Source organism: Pongo abelii, chromosome 20 (assembly GCF_028885655.2).
Source record: "Pongo abelii isolate AG06213 chromosome 20, NHGRI_mPonAbe1-v2.0_pri, whole genome shotgun sequence".
In the NCBI taxonomy this organism is placed as follows: domain Eukaryota; kingdom Metazoa; phylum Chordata; class Mammalia; order Primates; family Hominidae; genus Pongo; species Pongo abelii.
This window is the reverse complement of record NC_072005.2, coordinates 56,489,799-56,515,676: the sequence shown is the minus strand read 5'-3', so window position 1 is coordinate 56,515,676 and position 25,878 is coordinate 56,489,799. Positions and strand designations below refer to the sequence as shown.

The following is a 25,878-nucleotide window of genomic DNA, read 5'->3' as shown; positions in this document are numbered from 1 at the left end:
CCCTGACGGGGGCGGGCGCAGCCACAACATGCGTGGGAGGCGACAGGTCGCGACGGCAGCGACAGGTGGCAGTGGGGTTTGGCTGTAATTGGTAAGGGTTTACCAGTTCCTGTTCAAGGGGGCAAGGATACCATTCCCCCGGATCTCATCTCCTGTTTCTCCTCTCTCCCTCCGGATTCCGAGACCCCTGGGGAGCTCGAAGCCCCCGGGTTCGGGGAGCGGTGCTGCCCCACCCGCAGAGGTGACCTCACTCCCCTCTCCTCAGCCTCTTGTACCCAGAACTAAATGATTCGAAAAAACGACCGGTCGAAAAATCTGGCAATCCTTTAATCGCATCCCGAGGCTTCTGGAAGAATTGTGTTGAGCGATTCTGCGGACCCCGAAAAGAGTCAGGCCTGAGCCCCATCTCGAGAGTATGCTGCTGTGATGGTGGAGGCCGACCTGATCACAAACCGCTAAACGACTAAACACGGGGAGATTCAGGTCCCAGTAGCTCGGGCAGGCGAGTCAGGGAGGAAGCCTCTGTTCTGCTCCTTTTCCCGTGGGGTGCAGAGAGCGAGCAAGTCGGCATTCCAGGGGGTGGGAAGCGCTAGGGCGGAAGCAGGGAAGCCGGAAGGAGCCTGGTGTTCCAGGGGTCCAGCTCTAGAAACGGGTGGCAGCTGGGGAATCTTGGCTGGGAAAACAGGCCCACACCTCCACCTTGTGGCCAATTGGGAATTTGCAGGCACGGCCTCTCAGAAACTACTTAAGGGCGCTTTGGGTGAAGTTGGATGGGGTGCTGCAGACGGAAAGCATGAGGGGCGAGTTGAAAGGGCCCCAGATCGAGTGCTCTGACTGAGAAAACAAAGTGGTGGGTGGTAGTGGTGGTGGTGAGAGTTATCATAGAGACACTGTCCACTGTTTCAGAAAAATTCCCCAGAGCAAGGAGTGCACATAGTGGATCTTTACTATTATTATTATTATTATTATTGTTATTATTATTGAGACAGGGACTCACTCTGTCGCCCAAGCTGGAGCGCAGTGGCGCGGTAATGGCTCACTGCAGCCTCGAACTCCCCGGAGAAAGCGATCCTCCTGCCTCAGCCTCACGTGTAGCCGGGACCACAGGCGTGGGCCACCATGCTTGACTAATGTTTAAATGTTTTGTAGAGTTTTTTTTTTTTTTTTTGAGACGAAGTTTTGCTCTTGTTGCCCAGGCTGTAGTGCAGTGACACCATCTCGGCTCACTGCAACCTCCGCCTCCTGGGTTCCAGCGATTCTCCTGCCTCAGCCTCCCGAGTAGCTGGGATTACAGGCATGTGCCACCACGCCGGGCTAATTTTTGTATTTTTAGTAGGGACGGGGTTTCTCTATGTTGGTCAGGCCAGTCTTGAACTCTAGACCTCAGGTGGTCCACCCACCTTGGCCTCCCAAAGTGCTGGGATTACAGGCGTGAGCCACCGCGCCCAGCCGAGACAGGGTTTTGCCATGTTGCCTTGGTCATTATTTATTATTCACTATGTGCCAGGCTTTGTCCTAGGTGCTGAGGACACAGTGGAGAATTAAACAGATGAAGGTCTTTGCCCTCATAGGAATTAAGATAGGCATTCGAATGGGAAATAGGCATTAAGATAGGAAGTAAATTACCAACACTGTGGGCTGAAGAGTGGCCCCCAAAATATATTCACACCTCAATCCCTGGGGTTGTGAATACTACCTTATATGAGGAAAAGGATTTAGCAGATGTAATCAAGTGAAGGAGTTTGAGAACAGAGATTATCCTGGGTCATCCAGGTGGACCCTAAATGTCATCACAAGGGTCCTTATAAGAGGGAGGCAGAGGGAGATTGATTTAGAAGTTCATGTGACGACGGAAGCAAGATGCCAGGATGCTGGCTTTGAAGAAGGAAGAAGCGGCTCCTGCAGAGCTCCTCTAGAAGTTGGGGAAGGCAAGGACGTGGATTCTCCTCTAGAGCCTCCAGAGGGGACACAGCATTGCAAACATGGCAGTTTCAGCACTGAAATCATTTCAGGCTTCTGATTTCCATAATTGTAGGACAGTGAATGTGTGATTGAGTGATTGACTTTGTTGCCCAGGCTGGAGTGCAGTGGCACAATCATGGCTCACTACAGCCTCCACCTCCCAGGCTCAAGCGATCCTCCTGCCTCAGCCTCCCAGGTAACTGGGACCACAGGCATGCACCACTATGCCCAGATAATTTAATTGTTTTTTTTTCCTAGAGACAGAGTCTCCCTTTGTTGCCCAGGCTGGTCTCCAACTCCTGGGCTCAAGCAGTCCTCCTGCCTCAGCCTCCTGAAATGCTGGGGTTACAGGCATGAGGCACCCACCTGGCCTTTTCTTTATAAATTACCCAGCCTCAGGTATTCCTTTATTGCAATGCAAAATGGACTAATACAGATGATATGGAACAGATGCACAGAAAATATCTATAAGGACTATGATGGTTCATACAGTCAACTTGATTGGATTGAAGGATACAAAGTATTGATCCTGGGTGTCGTGAGGGTGTTGCCAAAAGAGATTAACATTTGAGGAGGGGAACATCGTGCACTGGGGCCTGTTGGGGGCTGGGGGACAAAGGGGGAGGAGAGCATTAGGACAAATACCTAATGCACGCAGGGGTTAAAACCTAGATGACGGGTTGATAGGTGCAGCAAACCACCATGGTACACGTTTACCCATGTAACAAACCTGCATGTTCTGCACATGTATCCCAGAACTTAAAGTAAAATAAAATAAAATCAAACAAACAAACAAACATTTGAGTCAGTGGGCTGGAAAAGGCAGACCCACCCTTAATCTGGACGGGCACAATCTAATCAGCTGCCAGCGAGGCTAGAATAGAAGCAGGCAGAAAAATGTGAAAAGAGAGGCTGGCCTAGCCTCCCAGTCTCGACCTTTCTCCCGTGCTGGATGCTTCCTGCCCTCGAACATCAGACTCCAAATTCTTCAGTTTTGGAACTCAGACTGGCTCTCCTTGCTCCGCAATGTGCAGACCGCCTATTGTGGGACCCTTGAGATTGTTTGAGTTAATACTTAATAAACTCCCATATACATATATATATATATATATATATATTCCATTAGTTCTGTTCCTCTCAAGAACCCCAATACAAGGACATTACTACATTGCTGTTTATTATATTGATAAGGGGAGGCCGGGCACGGTGGCTCACGCCTGCAATCCCAGCACTTTGGGAGGCCGAGGTGGACAGGTCACGAGGTCAGGAGTTCAAGACCAGCCTGGCCAACATGGTGAAACCCCATCTCTACTAAAAATACAAAAATTAGCTGGGTGTTGTGGCAGACGCCTGTAATCCCAGCTACTCGGGAGGCTGAGGCAGGAGAATAGCTTGAACCCGGGAGGCAGAGGTTGCAGTGAGCCGAGATGGCGCCACTGCACTCCAGCCTGGGCAACAAGAGCGAAACTCCGTCTCAAAAAAAAAAAAAAAAAAAAAGGTGGGGGTGGTGGAGCAATCTATGTAGAGAATCAGTTCTGGAAGTAGTGTTACGTTTGTATTCTGAAACACTAAGTAGCTGTTTAAAAGAATGGGTATGTGAAGTATATGCACTGAAGGATACTGTTGTCTGCAATTTATTTTGAAATCAAGAAAATGAGATGGGCTGAGGAATGAATACAGCAAGGTTTCTCAACCTTGACACTACTGACATTTGGGAACCAGATTATTAGTTTATTTTCTGCTCCATCACCCAGGCTGGAGTGCAGTAGCACAGTCACTGCTAACTGCATCTGCAACCTGCTGGGCTCAAGCAATCCTCCCACCTCAGCCTACAGAGCAGCTGGGACCGCAGGTGCATGGCACCATGCCTGGCTAAGTTTTACTTTTTTTTTTTTTTTTTTTGAGATGGAGTTTCACTCTTGTTGCCCAGGCTGGAGTGCAATGGCGCCATCTCGGCTCACTGCAACCTCTGCCTCCTGGGTTCAAGTGATTCTCCTGCCTCAGCCTCCCGAGTAGCTGGGACTACAGGCATGTGTCACTACACCTGGCTAATTTTGTATTTTTAGTATAGATGGGGTTTCTCCATGTTGGTCAGGGTGGTCTCGAACTCTCGACCTCAGGTGATCTGCCCGCCTCAGCCTCTCAAAGTGCTGGGATTACACACATGAGCCACTGCGCCTGGCCTTCATATTGTTTTTTTGAGACAGAGTCTCGCTCTGTTGCTCAAGCTGAAGTGCAGTGGCATGATCTCTGCTCACTGCAACCTCTGCCTCTGCAAGTGTTTCTCCTGCCTCAGCTTCCCAAGCAGCTGGGATTACAGGTGTACACCATCACACCCAGCTAATTTTTGTAGAGATGGGGTTTCACCATGTTGGCCAGGCTGGTCTTGAACTCCTGACCTCAAGTGATCTGCCCGCCTCAGCCTCCCAAACTGCTGGGATTACAGGCGTGAGCCACCATGCCCGGCCTCAGACTCATGTGTTTTACTGTAGATAAGTTATGTCAATTTTTTTCTGAAGTCCAGGGAATATGGTTAAGTTAAAAACAATCACTTGCAGATCAGTAATCACAGCAACTTTTATTTACTAAAACAAACAAATACCAAAAACAAAAAAAACAAAAAAATGTGCATGCTGATATTGACATGCAAATCTATCCTAGAAAGCCAAAGACCTTGAACAGGGTTTCTCAGACATGTTTGTTGCTCCATGATCAGTGAATTTTTTTTATTGTATTGTATTGTATTTATTTATTTATTTTGAGACAGAGTCTCACACTGTCGCCTGGACTGGAGTGCAATGGTGCGATCTCGGCTCACTGCAACCTCCTCCTCCCGGGTTCAAGCGAATCTCCTGCCTCAGCCTCCCGAGTAGCTGGGATTACAGGTGCCCACCACCACACCCGGGTAATTTTTGTATTTTTAGTAGAGATGGGGGTTTCACTAAGTTGGCCAGGCTGGTCTTAAACTCCTGATCTCATGATCTGCCCGCCTTGGCCTCCCAAAGTGCTGGGATTATAGGCGTGAGCCACCGCGCCCAGCCGATCAGTGAATTTGTTTAAAAATGCAGATTCTTGGGTCTCATCCTAGGCCTCCCAAACTATAATATCTGAGGGTGGCGCCCAGGAATCTGTGTTTTAACTAGATTTCTTATGCTTGTTAAAAATTGAGAAGCTTAACTGGGAGAAGAGGGACTGGTGAACAGAGAGACAGTGCAAATTATTTGTATACGTTTTAGATGATGGCGGGGCTATGGGTGATTTTTATTTGTGTGTGTGTATGTCTGTTTCAGTATTTTCCAAATAAAACAATAAGAGAATGTCTAGAGAGGGGCTGGAGCAAGATGGCCAAATATGTTTCCACCAATAATTTCCTCTTCAGGAATACCACAGTTAACAACAATCTACAGGAAAAAAGCATCTTCATACGAACTAAAAATCAGGTGAGCATTTACAATACCTGGTTTTAACTTCATATTGCCGAAGGACACACTGAAGAGGGTAGGAGGACAGTCTTTAATTGCCAGTTCCAGCCATCCTTCATCCCTGGCAGTAGCTGCATGGCACAGAGAGAACCTGTGTGTTTAGGAGAGAGAGAGAGTGTAGTGATTTTGAGACTTTGCATTGAACTCAGTGCTGCCCTGTCAGTGGAAAGCAAAACTGCCCTGAACTCAGCAGATTGTCTGCTCCTGGAGGGAGCATTTTAGACCAGCCCAAGCCAGAGCATTTTAGACCAGCCCAAGCCAGAGGAGAATTGCCCATCCCAACAGTCGGAATGTGAGGTTTGGCAAGCCACACCACTGTTGGCTAAAGTGCTCTGGGGTCCTAAATAAACTTGAAAGGCAGTCTAGGTCATGAGGACTGCAACTCCTAGGCAAGTCCTGGTGCTGAGCTGGACTCAAAGCCATTGGATTTGGGGGGCACATGACCTACTAAGACACCAACCTAGGCAGCTAAGGGGCCACTTGTGCCACTCCTTTCCCAAACCCAGGTAGCATACCTTGTGGCTCCAAAAAAGACCCCTTTTCTTCTGTTTAAGGAGAGGAGAGGAAAGAGTAAAAGGGCCTTTGTCTTGCATCTTGGATACCAGTTCAGACACAGTAGGATAGGACATGAGTCAGAGTCATGAGCTTCCCATTCCAGGACTTAGCTTCCAGATGACATTTCTCGACACACCTTGGATGAGAAGGGAACCAGCTACCTTGAAGGGAAGGATCCAGTCCTGGCAGGCTCTATCACCTGCTGACTCGAGAGCCGTTGGGCCCTCAATAACCAGCAGCGATGCCAGGTACTACATGCTATTGGCCTTCGGTGAGACTCTGAGACATGCTGTCTTCAGGTGAGACCCAGCACATTCCCAGCTATGGTGGCTACAGTGAGAGACTCTTTCTGCTTGAGTAAAGCAGAGGGGAGAGTAAAAGAAACTTTGTCTTTCAGCTCAGGTACCAGCTCAGACACAGTGGAGAAGAAGTGGGATTTTGGAATCCCTGATGCCAGATCTTGGCTCTAGGATGGCATTTCTGGATCTTCCCTGGGCCAGAAGGGAGCCCACTGCCCTGAAGGGTGAGTCCTAGACCTGGCAGCATTCACTAGAAGCTGACTGAAGAGTCCTCGGGCCTTGAGTGAACTTTGGCAGAAGCCTGGCAGTACTCCCCTTGAGCCTATGGTGGTGGTAACTGTGGGGTGAGGCACCTCTGCCTGTGGCAAGGGGAGGGAAGAGTGGGAAAGACAGTGTCTTGTGATTTTTTTTTCTTTTGAGACAGAGTTTTGCTCTTCTTGCCCAGGCTGGAGTGCAATGGTGCGATCTCGGCTCACCACAACCTCTGCCTCTCCTTCCTCAGCCTCCTGAGTAGCTAGGATTACAGGCATGCACCACCATGCCCAGCTAATATTGTATTTTTAGTAGAGATGGAGTTTCACCATGTTGGACGGGCTGGTCTCAAACCCTTGACCTCAGGTGATCCACTCGCCTCAGTCTCCCAAAGTGCTGGGATTACAGGTGTGAGCCACCGCGCCCGGCTGAGCATCTTGTGATTTGAGAACCAGTTCAGCCACAGCAGAATAAGACACCAGGTAGATTTCTAAGGTTTCTGAGTCCAGGCTTACTGACTGCATTTCTGGACCCACCCAGAGCCTTGGGAAACTTGCTGCCCTGAAGAAAAGGATGCAAGTCTGGCTGCATTTGGAACCTGCTGGTTTTAGAGCCCTAGGGCCTTAAGCAAATATAGCCAGCAGCCAGGTAGCGGTTATAGTGGGCTTTGGTCGAGACCCAGTGCAGTCCCAGTGCTACTGGCCACAGTGGTGCTTGTGTCACCCTATCCCCACCTCCAGGTAGCTCAGCTCCCTTTGTTTGGGAGAAAGTAAGAGAAGAGAACAAGAGCCTCTGCCTGGTAATCCAGATAATTCTTCTGGATTTTATCCAAGACCACTAAGGCAGTACCTCTATGAGTCTCTAAGAACCGTAGCAGACCAGGTGTGGTGGCTCACGCCTGTAATCTCAACACTTTGGGAGGCTGAGGTGAATGGATCACTTGCGGCCCAGAGTTTGAGACCAGCCTGGCCAACATGATGAAACCTAGTCTCTGCTAAAGTCACAAAGATTAGCCAGGCGTGGTGGCACACACCTGTAATCCCAGCTGCTTGGGAGGCTGAGGCGCGAGAATCGCTTGAACCTGAGAGGCAGAGGTTGCAGTGAGCTGAGATCATGACACTGCACTCCAGCCTGGGTGACAGAGTGAGACTCTGTCTCAAAAAAAAAAACAAAACAAAAACCACAGCATTAATAGGCTTGGGAGGCCCCCTAATACAGATATGGCTTAAATCACAATCCTCAAGTCCTTTTGAATACCTGGAAAGCCTTCCCAAGAAGGACAGGTACAAACAAGTCTACATACCTCCTACAGACCTCAGAGTTATCAAAAACAGTTTAAGGAAAGTATGTCAAGAGACAGGATTAAAATGGATACAGGCCCTTCCTATGGTATTGTTTAAAATTAGGTGCACTCCCTCTAAGAAAACAGGACACTCCCCTTATGAAATATTATATCATAGGCCTCCTCCTGTGCTGCGAGGACTTCCGGGTACTCCCCAAGAGTTGAGTGAAATTGAATTGCAGTGACAGCTACAGGCCTTGGGGAAAATTACCGAGACAATCTCAACTTGGGTAAATGAGAGGTGCCCGGTCAGCTTATTCCCCCCAGTTCACCCTTTTTCTCCAGGTGACCGTGTGTGGATTAAGGACTGGAACGTAGCTCCCTTAGGGCCACGGTGAAAGGGACCCCAGACCGTTATCCTAACCACTCCCACGGCTGTGAAGGTAGAAGGAATTCCGGCCTGGATTCACCACGGCGGCGTACAGCCCGCAGCCACTGGAACCCGGGAGGCCAAACCAAGCCTAGACAATCCCTGCAAAGTAACCCTGAGGTGGACAAGCCCTGCTCCAGTCACACCCGGAAGCTGACTGGCCTATGCGCGGCCGAAGCATGAGGAAAATCGTCGTGGGACTTACTTTCCTTATAACATGGACTTGTGTGGTAAAAGTGTCCACTGCTTCTTCCCACTCAGAGGACTGCTTTCAGTGCATACATCGGGTCACTGAGGTAGGACAATAAGTTAAGACAATCTTTTTGTTCTATAGTTATTATGAATGCCTAGGAGTTCCAAAAGGAACATGTTTGTATAATAACACTCAGTACAAAGTCTATGATCCAGGAAGTGACCAGCCCGATGTGTGCTATGACCCCTCTGAACCTCCCATTTCCACAGTTTTTGAAATAAGATTAAGGACTGAAGACTGGCGGGGACTCATAAATGATACAAGTAAAGTATTAGCCAGAACAGAAGAAAAAGGGGTGCCCAAACGCATCATCTTAAAATTTGACGCTTGTGCTGTCATTAATAGCAATAAGTTAGGAGCAGGATGTGGCTCTTTTAATTAGGAAAAAAACTACATGACTGAAAATAAGTACATCTGTCATGAATCAGGACTGTGTGGAAAAGAATGTGGGTACTGGTCTTGTGTCATTTAGGCTACTTGGGAAAAAACAATGAAAAAGATCCTGTTTGGCTCCAAAAAGGGAAAGGAAGCCCGTCCTACATGAGTGGAAGCTGCAACCCTTTAAAATTAGTAATCACAAGCCCCTCAGACCCAAAATAGAAAAAAGGAAAATACTTATCTCTAGGCATTAATGGAAAAAGACTAGATCCTAGGGTAAACATTTTAATAAAAGGAGAGATTCGAAAATGCTCTCTAGAGCCAGTATTTCAGACTTTCTATGATGAACTAAATGTGCCAGTACCTGAAATTCCAGGAAAAACTAGACATTTGTTTTTGCAATTAGCTGAGCATGTAGCCCAGTCTCTAAAAGTCACTTCGTGTTATGTTTGTGGAGGAACTGTAGCAGGAGATCAATGGCCATGGGAAGCCCGAGAATTAGTTCCTACAGACCCAGTTCCTGATGAATTCCCGGCCCAGAAGAACCACCCTGACAATTTCTGGGGTCTAAAAGCCTCAATTATTGGACAATATTGCATAGCTAGAGAAGGAAAAGAATTCACTCATCCTATAGGACACGTTAGTTGTCTTGGACAAAAACTGTATAATCGTACCACAAAAACAGTTACATGGTGGAGTTCCAATTACACAGAAAAAAATCCATTCCGTAAATTTCCAAAATTGCAGACTGTTTAGGCCCGCCCAAAATTCCACTGGGACTGGACTGCCCCCACTGGGTTATACTGGATATGTGGACATAGAGCTTATGCTAAGCTATCTGATCAGTGGACAGGTAGCTGTGTAATTGGCACTATTAAACCATCTTTCTTCCTACTGCCCATAAAAACAGGCAAACTCTTAGGATTCCCTGTCTATGCTTCCCGTGAAAAACAAAGCATAGCCATAGGTAACTGGAAAGATGATGATGGCCCCCTGAAAGAATTATACAATACTATGGGCCCACCACTTGGGCACAAGATGGCTCATAGGGATCTCGGACCCCCATCTACATGCTCAACTGAAACATACGGTTGCAAGCTGTTTCAGAAATTATTACTAATAAAACTGGTCAAGCCTTGACTGTTCTTGCCCAGCAAGAGACTCAGATGAGGAATGCTATCTACCAAAATAGACTAGCTCTCGACTACTTGCTAGCAGCTGAAGGAGGAGTTTGTGGAAAATTTAACCTTACTAATTGCTGTCTCCACATAGATGATCAAGGGCAAGTAGTTGAAGACATAGTTAAAGATATAACAAAACTGGCACATGTACCCATGCAAGTGTGGCACGGATTTGATCCTGAGGCCATGTTTGGAAATTGGTTCCCAGCAATAGGAGGGTTTAAAACTCTTATAATAGGAGTTATAATAGTAATAGGAACCTGCTTACTACTCCCTTGTTTGCTACTTGTACTTCTTCAAATGATAAAAAGCTTCCTTGCTACCTTAGTTCACCAGAATGCTTCAGCACAAGTATATTATTTGAATCACTATTGATCTATTGCACAGGAAGACATAAGGAGTGAAAATGAAAGTGAGAACTTCCACTAATAAAATGAGTGAGAGTCGCAAAGGGGGGAAATGAGAGAAGAGAGAAAGAGACCCCCCCATATTGTTCTATATTGTTTCATATTCAGTACCTGTTTTAAGAAGAAACAAGGAAGCGAAACCAAAGGCAGGCAACCCGGCGCCAGGCACCAGACCCAAAATCAGACCCAAAACCAGGCCTGGGCCTGCCTGACCTTAGCCTGATAGTTAAAATTCAACCCATGACTTAGCAACCAATTATCCGTAGATTCCAGACATTGTATGGAAAGACATTGTGAAACTTCTCGTTCTGTTCTGCTTCACTCTGATTACTGGTGCATGCAGCCCCTGTCACATACCCGCTAGATTGCTCAATCAATCACGGTCCTTTCATGTAAAATCTTTAGTGTTGTGAACCCTTAAAAGGGACAGAAATTGTGCACTCAACAAGCTCGGATTTTAAGACACTAGTCTGCTGATGCTTCCAGCTGATTAAAAGCTACTTCCTTCACTATCTCGGTGTCTGTGGGGTTTTGTCCACGGCTCATCCTGCTACACTAGAATAGCATATCCAGTGAAAATATCCTTCAAGCATGAAGGAGAAATAAAGACTCTCCCAGAACAAACAAAGGTGAGGAATTTCATCAACACTGGATCTGTCCTACAAGAAATGCTAAAGAGAGTACTTCAGTCAGAAAGAAAAGCATGTTAATGAGTGATAAAAAAATCATCTGGGCTGGCCACAGTGGCTCACGCCTGTAATCCCAGCACTTTGGGAGGTGGAGATGTGCGGATCATGAGGTCAGGAGATCGAGACCATCCTGGCTAACACGGTGAAACCCCGTCTCTACTAAAAATACAAAAAAATTAGCCGGGCATGGTGGTGAGTGCCTGTAGTCCCAGCTACTCGGGAGGCTGAGGCAGGAAAATGGCATGAACCCGGGAGGCGGAGCTTGCAGTGAGCTGAGATCACACCACTGCACTCCAGCCTGGGTGACAAAGCAAGACTCTGTCTCAAAAAGAAAAAAAAAATCATCTGAAGGTACAAAACTCACTGCTAATAGTAAGCACACAGAAAAACATGGTGTATTGTAACAGTATAACTACTGTGTGTGAACTGCTCTTAAGTAGAAAAACTAAAGGATGAACCAATCAAAAATAATAACACAACAGTTCTTCAAGACATAGACAGTACAATAAGATATAAATACAAACAACAAAAAGTTAAAAAGTTGGGGACAAAGTGAAGGTGTAGAGTTTTTACTAATTTTCTTATTGTTTGTTGGTTTGTTTGTTTATGCAAACAGTGTTAAGTTTATGTTGTCAGCTTAAAATAATGGGTTATAAGATAGTATTTATGGCAGGGCACAGTGGCTCACACCTGTAACCCCAGCACTTTGGGAGGCCAAGGCAGGCGGATCACGAGGTCAGGAGACTGAGGCCATCCTGGCTAACACGGTGAAACCTCGTCTCTACTAAAAATACAAAAAAAAAAAAAAAAAAAAAATAGCCAGGTGTGGTGGTGGGCGCCTGTAGTCCCAGCTACCCTGGAGGCTGAGGCAGGAGAATGGCGTCAACCCAGGAGGTGGAGCTTGCAGTGAGCCAAGATCGATCCACTGCACTCCAGCCTGGGTAACAGAGCGAGACTCCACCTCAAAAAAAAAAAAAAAAAAAAAAAGATAGTATTTGCAAGCCTCATGGTAACCTCAAATCAAAAAACATACAACAGATACAAAAAAAAAAGCAAAAAATTAAATCATATGACCAAGGAAAATTATCTTCTCTAAAAGGAAAACAGAGGCCAGGTGTGGTGGCTCACGTGTGTAATCCCAGCACTCTGGGAGGCTGAGGCGGGTGGATCACCTAAGTCAGAAGTTTGAGATCAGTATGGCCAACATGATGAAACCAAATCTCTATTAAAAATACATAAATTAGCCAGGTGCAGTGGCACACGCCTGTAGTCCCAGCTACTCGGGAGGCTGAGGCACGAGAATCACTTGAATCCAGGAGGCAGAGGTTGCAGTGAGCCGAGATTGCACCAGGGCACTCCAGCCTGGGCGACAGAATGAGATTCTGTCTCAAAAATAAATGAATAAATAAATAAATAACATGAAAGAAGGACAGAAAGAAGAGAATACCACAAAACAACCAGAAAACAAGTAACAAAATGGCAGGAGGACGTCCTTATCAAGAACAACATTGAATGTAAATGGACTAAACTCTCGAATAAAAAGATATAGAATGGATGAATGGATGAAAAAGAAGATCCAATGTTTTGTTGCTTACAAGAAACATACTTCACCTACAAATAAAATAAGAGTCTGGGTCCTCAGACGCAGGCAGTCCCACTTCATATGGGAGGGCAGGCTTATAATCAGTTCCTCTTTCCCTTCTCCAGACCCTTCACAGACACCTGCTGGTCCCTCCCACTTGGCCAACGAAACACTTGTGGTTAATGAGTCTCAGAAAAGTGATGTGAAAGTGAGAAGTAAAAGTGACAGAGGCTAAAGGATGGGGGGTGGGAGGCAGTCCCAGCAGAGAAGACCCCACCACCACCACCCCCCAAGTAGGGAATGAGGAGCACTAAGGACACAGGATACAACTTTTGTTGACACTACACAAATACTCTGCACAAATCTTCAAAAACATCCTTGTCCCCCTGTGTCACCTGCTGAGAGACCTCGTGTTCTGGTCACCTCCTAAACTGGGAGGTGGGGCATAAACAGGGTGGAGTCACAGGGGAAAGAAAACTAGGAAGCCTGGGTTCACACCCTGCTCCCCAGCGATGTCTCCGCCACCGCTGCTGCTACCACTGCTGCTGCTGCTGCCTCTGCTGAATGTGGAGCCTGCTGGGGCCACACTGATCCGGTATGGTGACCCCATTTGCCACCCCCAAACCTGGGAGGGATTCTCTGCTTTTTGCCCTTTAAGTCTGGGGCTCCTGGTTCAGTGATTCCCAAACCTGGCACCCAGGATCCTTGACTCTTTCTTGGCTTTCCAGATCTCTAAAGTGGGCTCTCACCCCGAGGGCTCTACTCTGACATCTCCTAAGATCAGAGCTCCCTTTTATTTATTTTTTTTGAGACAGAGTTTCACTCTTGTTGCCCAGGCTGGAGTGCAATGGCACGATCTTGGCTCACCACATCCTCCACCTCCTGGGTTCAAGCAATTCTCCTGCCTCAGCCTCCCGAGTAGCTGGGATTACAGGCATGTACCACCACCCCGGCTAATTTTGTATTTTTAGTAGAGATGGGGTTTCTCCATGTTGATCAGGCTGGTCTTGAACTCCCGACCTTAGGTGATCTGCCCACCTCGGCCTCTCAAAGTGCTGGAATTACAGGTGTGAGCCACCACGTCTGGCTCAGAGCTCCCTTTTTAAAATAATTTTTTTTCTTTTTATTTATTTATTTGTTGAGATTGGGTCTTGCTCTGTCACCCAGGCTGGAGTGCAGTAGTGCGATCATGGCTCACTGCAGCCTCAAACTCGTGGTCCTAAGCCATTCTTCCACCTCAGCCTCCCAAGTAGCTGGGACTACAGGCATGTGGCACCATGCCCAGCTAATTTTTGAAATTTTTTGTAAAGAAGAGGGTATCCCTATGTTTCGCAGGCTGGTCTCCACGTCCTGGGCTAGAGCAATCCGAGCAATCCTCTCACCTCAGCTTCCCAAAGTGCTGGAATTACAGATGTGAACTACCATGTCCAGCCCAGAGCCCTTTTAAGTCCCAGATCCTCCAACACTGAGACTCTTTTTTTTTTTTTTTTGAGACAGGGTCTCACTCTTGCCAGGCTGGAGTGCAGTGGCGTGGTCTCGGCTCACTGCAACCTCCGCCTCCTGGGTTCAAGCGATTCTCCTGCCTCAGCCTCCCAAGTAGCTGGGATTACAGGCACACACCACCATGCCCAGCTAATTTTTGTATTTTTAGTAGAGATGGGGTTTCACCATGTTGACCAGGCTGGTCTTGAACTCCTGAACTCGTGATCTGTCCGCCTCGGCCTCCCAAAGTGCTGGGATTACAGGCATGAGCCACCGCACCTGGCCTTCACTGAGACTCTTGAGTGAGGAACCCTCCCCTTCTTCTCTGGATATGTTTTTTTGGAGGCCTCTGCAGCTCCCACTCCGAGCTCTGATGACCAGTTATGGGGGTCTCCAGACATGTGACACATTCCTGCCATCTTGGAGACCAAGGCTTGTGACATTTAAACTAAGACTCCCCCACATTCACACCCTCCAAATTGTTTAGGCCTCAAGAAGTCTATTTTTTTATCTGAGCACAATGGCTCACCACTCTCATCTTAGCACTTTGGGAGGCCAAGGTAGGAGAACTGCTTGAGGCTAGGAGTTCAAGACCAGCCTGGGCAACATAGTGAGACACCAGTCTCTACAGAAAAAAAAAAAATCAGCCAGGCATGGTGACAGGTGCCTGTAGTCTTAGCTACTTGGGAGGCTGAGGTGGGAGGACCATTTGAACCCAGGGTTTTGAGGCTGCAGTGAGCTATGATTGAGCTACTGTACTCTAGCCTGGGCAACACAGGGAGGTCCTGTCCCAAAAAAAAAAAAAAAAAAAAAAAAAGAAGTCCAGTTTTGAGGACCCCACCCAAGTTCTCCCCCTACCTTACCTCTAATGCTTCCCCAATTTCTCCCTTCCCCTCTTCTCTTTTCTTCTCTTCTCCTTAACCCTTGGAGCTCTTTGTAGGGGAAGGGGTGTATTTTCCAGAAAGTGTTTTCCCCACTTCTCATTCTTGTGCCTTTCAAAGACTGAGTCATGAGGGGTGAGTGCAAAGGTGTGAGTGAGGGTGTCATGCTCCAAGGAGTGACTAAAATTGGATACAAAAATATTACTGCAGGCTGGGCGTGGTGGCTCATGCCTGTAATCCCAACACTTTGGGAGGCCAAGGCAGGTAGATCACAAGGTCAAGAGATCGAGACCATCCTGGCTAACGTGGTGAAACCCCAACTCTATTAAAAATACAAAAAAATTAGCTGGGCGTGGTGGTGGGCGCCTGTAGTCCCAGGTACTCAGGAGGCTGAGGCAGGAGAATGGCGTGAACCTGGGAGGCGGAGCTTGCCGTGAGCCGAGATCATGCCACTGCACTCCAGCCTGGGTGACAGAGCGAGACTCCATCTCAAAAAAAAAAAAAAAAAAAATTACTGCATGAGGCCAGGCATGGTGGCTCATACCTGTAATCCTAGCACTATGGAAGGCAGAGGCCTGGAGGATTGCTTGAGGCCAAGAGTTCAAGACCAACCTGGCCAACATAGTGAGACCCCATCTCATTCTACAAAAAAAATCATTAAATATAAAATTTATTTTAAAAATTACTGTACATTATGTTTGTTAACCAGCTTTTTTAAAAGATTTTCTTTTTTTGTAGAGATGGGGGGTCTCACTATGTTTCCTAGACTGGTCACGAACTCCTGGCCTCAAGTAATCCTCCCACCTCAGTACGATCTTTGAATAAGTAAGGATTTACAATCTGAAATTCTCCCAGGACCCTGAGAGTATAGATGTTGCTGGTGTAAGGTTCAATGAATTCATCATTCCCCATTAATCTGCTTTGCAAACCTAATATATTACGGACATTTTCCAAGTCAATGCAAAGAACAGTGAGTCTCAGAATGTTGTCTCAAGACCAATAGCATTAGCATGGCCCAGGACCTTGTTAGAAATGCAAATTCTCAAGCCCCATCCCAGATCTACTTAAAAATTAAGAGATCTGAATTTGAACTAGCCCTCTGAGTCTGGGCTTGGCAAACACTGAGCCTGAGGGTCAAATCCTGCGTGCTATTTCCCTTTTACAAATAAGCTAAAGGGAATCTAGGCCACATGTAGTGGCTCATGCCTGTAACCCCAACACTTTGGGGGACCGATGTAGAATTGCTTGGGGCCAAGAATTTGAGACCAGCCTGGGTAACTTAGCAAGAACTTATCTCTACAAAAAAAGAAAAAAAATTAGGTGGGATGTGGTGGCATATGCCTGTGATCCCAGCTACTTAGCAGGCTGAGGCAAGATGACCTTTGAGCCTAGGAGTTTGAGACTGCAGTGAGCCACAATCGTGTCATTGCTCTCCAGCCTGGGCAACAGAGTGAGACCCTGTCTCTAACAAAACTGGAGTCAGCATGCACATTCATTTCTGTAGCATCTGTTGTCTGCAGTTGCTTTCATGCTATCTGGATAGATTTGAATAGTTACCACAGAGACTGTCTGGCCTGCAAAGCCTCTACACAAAGATTTGCCCAACACCACTGCTGTAGGTGATTTTGGGTCATGCTAAAGTTTGAGAATGACTAGTATAGACAGCTACTTCCTCCTTCTTAGAGGTCGAATGGGGTTCCATTCTATGTATGTTCCAAAGCAGAACTAAGCTGTACCCATTGTTGGCCACTGTAACCGCCCAGCTGGTTCTTTTTGCCTGCTGCCCAGATACAGCCAATTTATCAAGATAGGAAAGCGGCAATAGAGAAAGAGTTTAATTTATGCCGAGCCATTGGCTGAGCAGGAGACCAGAGTCTTATTATTACTCAAATCAGAGGTGGGCATGGCAGCTCACGCCTGTAATCCCAGCACTTTGGGAGGCCGAGGCGGGTGGATCACCTCAGGTTAGGAGTTCAAGACCAGTCCGGCCAACATGATGAAACCCCGTCTCTACTACAAATACAAAAACTAGCCGGGTATGGTTGTGGGTGCCTGTAATCCCAGCTACTTAGGAGGCTGAAGGAGGAGAATCACTTGAACCCAGGGGGTGGAGGTTGCAGTGAGCTGAGATCACGCCAGTGTACTCCAGCCTGGGTGACAGAGTGAGACTCCATCTCATAAAAAACAAAACGAAAACAACAAATTAGCCTCCCCCAACATTCGGAGGCCAGGGTTTTTCAAGGATAAGTTTGTCAGGCCTGGGAATGGGTGCTGCTGATTGGTCAAGGATGTAATCATTCATAGGGGACTGGAAAATAGTCTGCTTCTGGGTGGAGCCACAGGACTGGTTGGCAGGTCTGGGTGGCATCACCAGAAATGCAAAAACCCTTAGTCTCAAAAGGTCAATCTTAGGTTCTACAGTAGTGATGTAATCTGCAGGAGTAATTGGGGAAGCTGCAAATATTTTGACCTCTGGAATAATGACTGGCAATCATTTATGTCTGCACCTTAGCAGAATTCATGCTCCTCTCATCCTCCTATCCTGGTGGTACTTCATTAGCTTTTACAAAGGTGGTTTCGTTTTAGGGATGGACTCTCACCATTTAAACTATAAACTGTCTCCCAAAGTTAGCTTGGCCTAAGCCCAGGAATGACCAAGGGCAGTTTGGAAGTTAAAGGCAAGGTGGCGGTTGTTTAGATCAGATCTCTTTCACTGTCCTAATTTTCTCACTTATAGTTTTTGCAAAGGCAGTTCATCACTGGACTGTCTCCAGTTTCCAAAATTAGGCACAGCCTCATAAACACACCTCTGTGCACTCATCCAGTGATCTCCTATAGATGAAATTCCGGGTTGGGTTAAGTGGTGGGTACAATTTTCGAGCATCTGATACACATTTGCCAAACCTAATCAACAGTAAGTATTCTCAGTTCTTTGCCAATCTGTATGGTGAAACAAGGTTTCTCACTGTTGTCATTTGTATTTTTTTGATGACTGTTGATGACATCTTTCCATGTACTTAGAATTTATTTGTACTTCTTTTGCAAATTATGTCCTTTGTCCATTTTCCTAATGAGTGTCAAGAACTATGAAGTTAGTATGCCATAGTTTCATGGCTGCTCATAGAAGACCCAAGACTCCCAAGTCAGAGACAAAGGGCAGTTTATTTCTCCCAGCAATAGTAGTAGCAAGAGTATTAGTACGTGTGCCAGTTTTTTCTTTCTTTCTTTCTTTTTTTTTTTTTTTTTTGTTTCTTTTTTGAGACAGGGTCTTGTTCTGTTGCTCAGGCTGGAGTGCAGTGGCATGACTATAGCTCACTGTAACCTTGAATTCCTGGGCCTCCCAAGTAGCTAGGACTACAGGCATGTGCCACCAGACCTGGCTTTCTTATTTTTGTAGAGACAGGATCTCACTATGTTGTCCGGGCTGGTCTCAAACTCCTGGCCTTAAGCAATCCTCCCACCTCGGCCTCTCATGGTGCTGGGATTACAGGCATGAGCCACCACAGCTGGCCTATTTTTCTGAGCCCGTTTCCACACGATGAAATGAAGAAATGTTAGCAGATAATACCTGCACATGCACTGTGGTGCATGATATTAATAGAACCTTAAGCATAGGGAGCTTAAATCTTTTATAAGGTATCATAAGCCTGCCTTCCCTTTGCTCCAGAAGGAGATGCTATCTCTTTTCCAAGGCTGTTCACTAAACAAAATCTTGCAAAAGACAAGTCAGTGCTCTGCAGACATGTGAGAGACTCAAGAAAAACTGTCTCCCAAGACTGGGTTATCTTGTTATTTATTTGTAGAAGCTCTTTGCATATTAGGAATATTAACTCTTAATATACAACTTATAATTATTTCCCCCAGATTTTTTGTCCTTGCCTTTATTTACAGCTTTGTGTGTGTATGTAGAGGGGAAGTACAAGGGTTTAAAATTTATTTTATTTATTTATTTATTTATTTTAGATACAGGGTCTTGCTTTGTTGCCCAGGCTGGAGAGTGCAGTTGCAAGGTCATAGCTCACTGTAGCTGTAGCCTTGAACTCCTGGGCTCAACCAATCCTCTCGCTTCAGCCTCCTAAGAAGCTAGGATTATAGGTGTGTGCCACCACACCTGGCTAATTTTTGTATTTTTAGTAGAGACAGGGTTTCATCATGTTGGCCAGGCTGGTCTTGAACTCCTGAGCTCAAGTAATCTGCCTGCTTTTGCCTCCCACAGTGCTGGGATTATAAGCGTGAGCCATGGTGCCTGGCCAACAGGTGTCAATTTTGAGTCACAGTTATTAATATTTTCCCCCATGATTTTTGATCCTATCTTCATGCTTAGAAAAGTTGTCCTCAGGCCAGGCGCGGTGGCTCATGCTGTTGTGGCTCAGGCCGAGGCAGGCAGTTCACGAGGTAAAGAGATCGAGACCATCCTGGCCAACATGGTGAAACTCTGTCTACAAAAATTAGCTGGTGGCGGGTGCCTGTAATCCCAGCTACTCAAGAGGCTGAGGCAGCAGAATCACTTGAACCTGGGAGGCAAAAGTGGCAGTGAGCGGAGATCACGCCACTGCACTCCATCCTGGCGACAGAGCAAGACTCTGTCTCAGCTGGGCGCGGTGGCTCACACCTGTAATCCCAGCACTTTGGGAGACCGAGGTGGGCGGATCACCTGAGGTCAGGAGTTCAAGACCAGCTTGGCCAACATGGTGAAACACCGTCTCTACTAAAAATACAAAAATTAGCCGGGCATGATGGTGATGTCTGTAATCCCAGCTGCTCGGGAGGCTGAGGCAGGAGAATCACTTGAACCCGGGAGGCGGAGGTTGCAATGAGCCGAGATTGAGCCACTGAACTCCAGCCTGGGTGACAGAGTGAGACTCCATCTCAAAAAAAAAAAAAAAAAGAAAAAGAAAAGCTGTCCTCTTTCCAGAGTTAAACATTTTACTTGCTTCTGTGCTTTTTGTTTTGTCTTTTAGACAGAGTTTTGCTCAGGCTGGAGTGCAGTGGCATGATCTCAGCTCACTGCAACCTCCACATTCCAGGCTCAAATGATCCTCCCACCTCAGCCTCCCAAGTATCTGTGACTAAAGGCTCGTGCCACTACACCCAGCTAATTTTTGTATTTTTTGTAGAGCTGGGGTTTTACCACGTTGTCCAGGCGGCTCTCAAACTCCTGGGATCAAGCAATCTGCTTGCCTTGGTCTCCCAAACTGCTCTTATAATTTTACTTTTCCCATTAAGTGTTTGATATCTCAGATGTATTTTAGTGTAAAGAGTGAAATTAAGGCCAGGCGTGGTGACTCACACCTGTAATCCTAGCACTTTGGGAGGCCGAGGCGGGTGGATCACCTGAGGTCAGGAGTTCGAGAGCAACCTGGCCAACATGGCGAAACCCCGTCTCAACTAAAAATACAAAAATTAGCTGGGCGTGGTGGTGCGCGCCTGTAGTCCCAGCTACTCGGGAGGCTGAGGCAGGAGAATCGCTGGAACCCAGGAGGCAGAGGTTGCAGGAAAAAAAAAAAAAGAGTGAAATTAAGATTTGATGCTTACATTTTTCCGCAAGGGTGGGGAAATAGTCTCCAACATCATGAACTGAAGCATGCAAGGGCCACCATCCGAGAGCTTCTGCGAAGGTCAGATTTCATGTTAGGGTCTTGGGAAACCTTTGAGAATGTCAATTCCCTGGGAATGGCTTATTTTAAGGACTTGGATACCATTGGGAAGGTCTGTTTGGGGTGGTTTGTTCCTGTAAAGTCTTTGGGGATATTTGTCATCATGGTTTCTGTGCTAGGGTTTCCCGGAGGTTGTTATTGTAGGGTTTCTGGTAATTACTCCTATTGTAGCGCCTTGGAAATGTTGAATTTGTCATCATATTCCATTTGGGTAAGTCTATTTTAGAGGGTGTCCAGGAAGGGCGGCTTCCTAATTCTCATCTTCTTACCCTACAGGATCCCTCTTCGTCGAGTCCACCCTGAACGCAGGACCCTGAACCTACTGAAGGGATGGGGAAAACCAGCAAAACTCCCCAAGTTGGGGGCCCCATCCCCTGGGGACAAGCCCACCTTCGTACCTCTCTCGAACTACTGGGATGTGAGTCACAGCCCCACACAGCCCTCACCCCTGCGCCCTTGAGCCAAACTCTTTGTTTACTCTCCTCTTTTGCTATCAGGTGCAGTATTTTGGGGAAATTGGGCTGGGAACGCCTCCACAAAACTTCACTGTCGCCTTTGACACTGGCTCCTCCAATCTCTGGGTCCCGTCCAGGAGATGCCACTTCTTCAGTGTGCCCTGCTGTGAGCTTCTATGCGGGAGAATAAGGCTGAATGGGGGTGAAGGGGGAAGGCGGGGTTGGGCCTCAGCTTCCCAAAGGTTTTTGAGGAACTGTTCTTTTCTGACACCCTCAAAGGTCAGAAGGTTAAAGGGGCAGAAGGCATTCAGAAAGCTCCCCTCCCACAGTGACACCTCTCTGACTTCTGACCTAGGGTTCCACCACCGCTTCAATCCCAGTGCCTCCAGCTCCTTCAAGCCCAATGGGACCAAGTTTGCCATTCAATATGGAACTGGGCGAGTAGATGGAATCCTGAGTGAGGACAAGCTGACTGTGAGTGGCCTTTGACTTCAGGAAGCCTCGAGCCTGGGAGAACCCTGTTGTCTAAGATCATCTGGCTTAGGGAGGGGCTTGAGGTGCAGGGGCTTCCCGAGCCGATGGATGGGGCTTCTCAAGGAGGGGGAGGGGTTCCTGGGTGAAGGGATAGGAATTCTCTCAAGTCCAGAGGCAAAGTTTGCTAAGCAGTTGGGGGCTTAGGTCCAGATGTCCCCAGACCTGGGATTAATGCTTTGGTTTGGGAGACCTCAGGACATGTGGTTATTGTCCTCCCAAAAGTAACTGGTCACATCTCAATCTACCCCTAGATCGGTGGAATCAAGGGTGCATCAGTGATTTTTGGGGAAGCTCTGTGGGAATCCAGCCTGGTCTTCACTGTTTCCCGCCCCGATGGGATATTGGGCCTCGGTTTTCCCATTCTGGCTGTGGAAGGAGTTCGGCCCCCGCTGGATGTACTGGTGGAGCAGGGGCTACTGGATAAGCCTATCTTCTCCTTTTACCTCAACAGGTACTGGGGAGGGTGCACCTATCTATGAGTCCTGTTCCCCAGAAGGAAGTGAGGCCCTCCTTCAGGAAGTCTCTTACTCCATAAAGAAAGTCCCAGTTCAGGCACGGTGGCTCATGCCCGTAATCCCAGCAATTTGGGAGGCTGAGGCAGATTGATCACCTGAAGTCAAGAGTTCCAGACCAGCCTGGCTAACATGGTGAAACCCCGTCTCTACTAAAAGTATAAAAATTAGCTGGGTGTGGTGGCACATGCCTGTAATCCCAGCTACTTGAGAGGCTGAGGCAGGAGAATTGCTTGAATCCGGGAGGTGGAGGTTGCAGTGAGCCGAGATCGCACCACTGCTCTCCAGTCTGGGTGACAGAGAGAGACTCTGTCTCCAAAAAAAAAAAAAAAAAAAAATTCAATCCCACCCTTCATTCAGGAAATAGCCACCTACCTAACAGAAGAAACACCTCGACCCTATTCATAAGCCCCAGAGCTTAAGTGACAACTTAAGACATACTAAAGAAACTCACCATCAGTTCAATATGCTCAGTTTCAAAATCAAACTAGGAAATTCTATGCCTCACCCAACCAAATACTCCGGAACCTTCTCTTCACCATAAAGCTCAAATCCCATTTGAGAACACTGACCAGAAGTCAGGAAATGCCTGATTGAATTCACGAAGCCCCACCCACCTGGTAGGAAAGTCAACCTTATGCTCAGAAGTCCCACCCACCACCCGAGAAGTCTTCCCTTTCCCTCCCAGGGCCCATCACACACAGTCCAATGCCCACTCAGTTACCCTGACATCCAACCCACTCAAGAAGTTCCACCTAGCTCTCGGTAGATCCCACTCATTTACATCTTCCAGGAAGTTTCCATCCCCGTTCCCATCACTCTCAGCCAGCTCAGGAAGTCTAACACCTTTCTAGATACCACAACAGGCAATTCAGAGTCTCTGCACCTTCCCAGGAAGCCACCCCACTCCTGTACAAGTCACACCTTCGAGCCAATTCTGAGACTCCACTGGTCTGCTTGGTTACTATGATATTCAGCTCAGGAATTTCCCCCAAAAGCTCTACCTTCCGCAGCCAAATGAAGAAGTCTCCTCTCCACTTCAGGAAGTATCCATCATCCTAAAGTCCTAACTTCCATCAAGAAGTTTTTTCCCTTCTTTTCTTGTTTCCAGTCGCAACATCTAGGCCCTGCCTGCATTCCACTGCCCCAGCTAGAACCCCAAAAATGACCCAATTGGCAGGAAGTCCCATCCCTGGCCATTCCTAGGGCTGGTGGGGGAGGGCCGGTGACACTGACCTCTACACTCTGCCCCTGCAGGGACCCTAAAGTGGCTGATGGAGGAGAGCTGGTCCTGGGGGGCTCAGACCCGGCACACTACATCCCACCCCTCACCTTCGTGCCAGTCACAGTCCCCGCCTACTGGCAGATCCACATGGAGCGGTGAGGGACTTGGTCTCCTGGGTCTGGAGCTGGAGGCTGGGGGCCTGGACTCCTAGGACCCTGCCTCTAATGACTGCCTCCTTCCCCCTCAGCGTGAAGGTGGGCTCAGGGCTGACTCTCTGTGCCCGGGGCTGTGCTGCCATCCTGGATACAGGCACACCTGTCATCGTAGGACCTACTGAGGAGATCCGGGCCCTGCATGCAGCCATTGGGGGAATTCCCTTGCTGGCTGGGGAGGTGAGGTCCCAGTCTCTGGTGGGTGTGTCCTGGGAAAGGTGATGGCAATTCGATGGCGAACACTGGGGCCTGAGGATGGGAAGCAGGTAGCTAGAGCGTATCCAGGACAGAGGGGACTGGGGTTCTTAAGTGACATGCTGGAGAGTGGTGGGAGGAAGCAAAGATACTTCCCAAGTGTCTATGCTAAGTGGTTCAGTGGATGGTGAAGTAGGGGTGGGAGTGCGGGGGTGGGGGGGGGGGTGTTGGGGGAGATGATAATGCAGTTTTGTTTGGGACTAGATGAGAGGAGCCTAAGCAACAGGGCTGTCCACACACGGTGCTAAATACCCAGGTGCTCAATATGAACATTACTCCATGGCACTGGGGAGCCATGGATGGGATTTTAGCAGAGCAGGAATCTCCCATCTTCACGTGTTCCTCTCCTCCCCAAGTACATCATCCAGTGCTCAGAAATCCCAAAGCTCCCCGCAGTCTCACTCCTCATTGCGGGGGTCTGGTTTAATCTCACGGCCCAGGATTACGTCATCCAGGTAGGTGTCCGTCATAATGACGCCACAGTGATGTAATATGACTGGAGTTGAGAGGGTGGAGCTGGGAGTTAGACAACACTAGGACTGGAAGGGGCCACAGAAACATTTCTTGTCCCCGGGGTTGGGGGCGGAGAGAGCACGGACTCCCAGGGAAATGGTGGTTCCTGCGGCCTGGACACCCAGTTGCCGCCTTGTCGCCTTGCAGTTTGCTCAGGGTGACGTCCGCCTCTGCTTGTCCGGCTTCCGGGCCTTGGACATCGCTTCGCCTCCAGTACCTGTGTGGATCCTCGGCGACGTTTTCTTGGGGGCGTATGTGGCCGTCTTCGACCGCGGGGACATGAAGAGCGGCGCACGAGTGGGCTTGGCACGCGCTCGCCCTCGCGGAGCGGACCTGGGAAGGCGCGAGACCGCGCAGGCGCAGTACCGCGGGTGACGCCCAGGTGATGCGCATGCGCAACGGGTAGCAGAGCTAGCGCTACTCAGTAAAAATCCAATATTTCCATTGAACGAACCTGCCTAGGTTGCTTCTTTTCAGAGCGTACTTTTTGAAGAGAAAGCTTTGTGCATGCACCCACGGAGTTGGGTAAGAGAGGGAGGCAAAGGGTATCACCGCTTTTCTCCAGGGCGCACCCTTGTGAGGGGTCTTGTACTACGAGTCCCATGAAGCCCCTCGCCTACGCTGCCTTTCGTCAAAGGCTCCCGGCTCCGTGGAGCATCACGGCCGTTGTAGTCCACGCCGTGGTCACGCCCTGACGGGGGCGGGCGCAGCCACAACATGCGTGGGAGGCGACAGGTCGCGACGGCAGCGACAGGTGGCAGTAGGGGGTGGCTGTAATTGGTAAGGGTTTACCAGTTCCTGTTCTAAGGGGCGGGGATACCGTTCTCTCCGACCACGTCTCCTGTTTCTCCTCTCTCCTTTGGGATTCCAGGACCCCGGGGTCCGCCATAAAGGCGGAGCTTGAAGCCCCTGGGTTGGGGGAGCGGTGCTGCCCCTCCTCCGACGGTGATGTCACTCCCCCCTCCGCAGCCTCTTGCTGCCCAGAGCTGCCGGGGCTGGGTCACCCCTCCCCCCATCTCGAGCCCCGGATTCCCCCATCCCCGCCTCGCCTCGACTTGGGGTGAGTACGGGGGAGGGGGCGAAGGCTCAGGGTCCGGGGGCGGTAAGACAGCCCGAATCCTAGTTTTGGAGACGGGGGACTTGGGATCCAGGGACCCAAAGATTATAGCGGAGAGATTCCCCTCGACTCTGAGCTTTTGGGGGCCAAGGTACTTGGAGCGTTTTAGGGGACGAAGGATCGTAGGCAGAGAGTTCTCACATTTTCAGCTTTGGTGTCCAGAGACCAAGGCTCCGAATGGAACCGAGTGGGAATGGGGGCAGAGGAACAAGGAAGGGGTCCTAGAAGTCAGGAAGGGGAAGACCCTTCCCCAATTCCAGGGCCTGGGGTAATGGGGGAGGGA

General features: G+C 48.4%; 1 protein-coding gene and 1 long non-coding RNA gene across 2 annotated transcripts; both read left to right on the top strand.

The window, feature by feature from the left end:
* The first annotated feature begins 5,169 nt into the window (after positions 1-5,169).
* LOC129051777 (uncharacterized) lies at positions 5,170-11,002 on the top strand. Its single transcript, XR_008516249.2, has 4 exons — positions 5,170-5,402; positions 6,103-6,298; positions 6,397-6,522; positions 8,178-11,002. It is a non-coding gene; the product is annotated as an uncharacterized LOC129051777 (long non-coding RNA).
* Positions 11,003-13,228: 2,226 nt separating this feature from the next.
* On the top strand, positions 13,229-24,927 carry LOC100455134 (napsin-A). Its single transcript, XM_024236580.3, has 9 exons — positions 13,229-13,347; positions 21,049-21,190; positions 21,270-21,393; positions 21,583-21,701; positions 22,013-22,212; positions 23,531-23,653; positions 23,746-23,890; positions 24,322-24,420; positions 24,626-24,927. Exons 1-9 carry the CDS (start codon positions 13,265-13,267, stop codon positions 24,851-24,853), a joined length of 1,263 nt encoding a protein of 420 aa, XP_024092348.3. The 5' UTR covers positions 13,229-13,264; the 3' UTR covers positions 24,854-24,927.
* Positions 24,928-25,878: the final 951 nt, after the last annotated feature.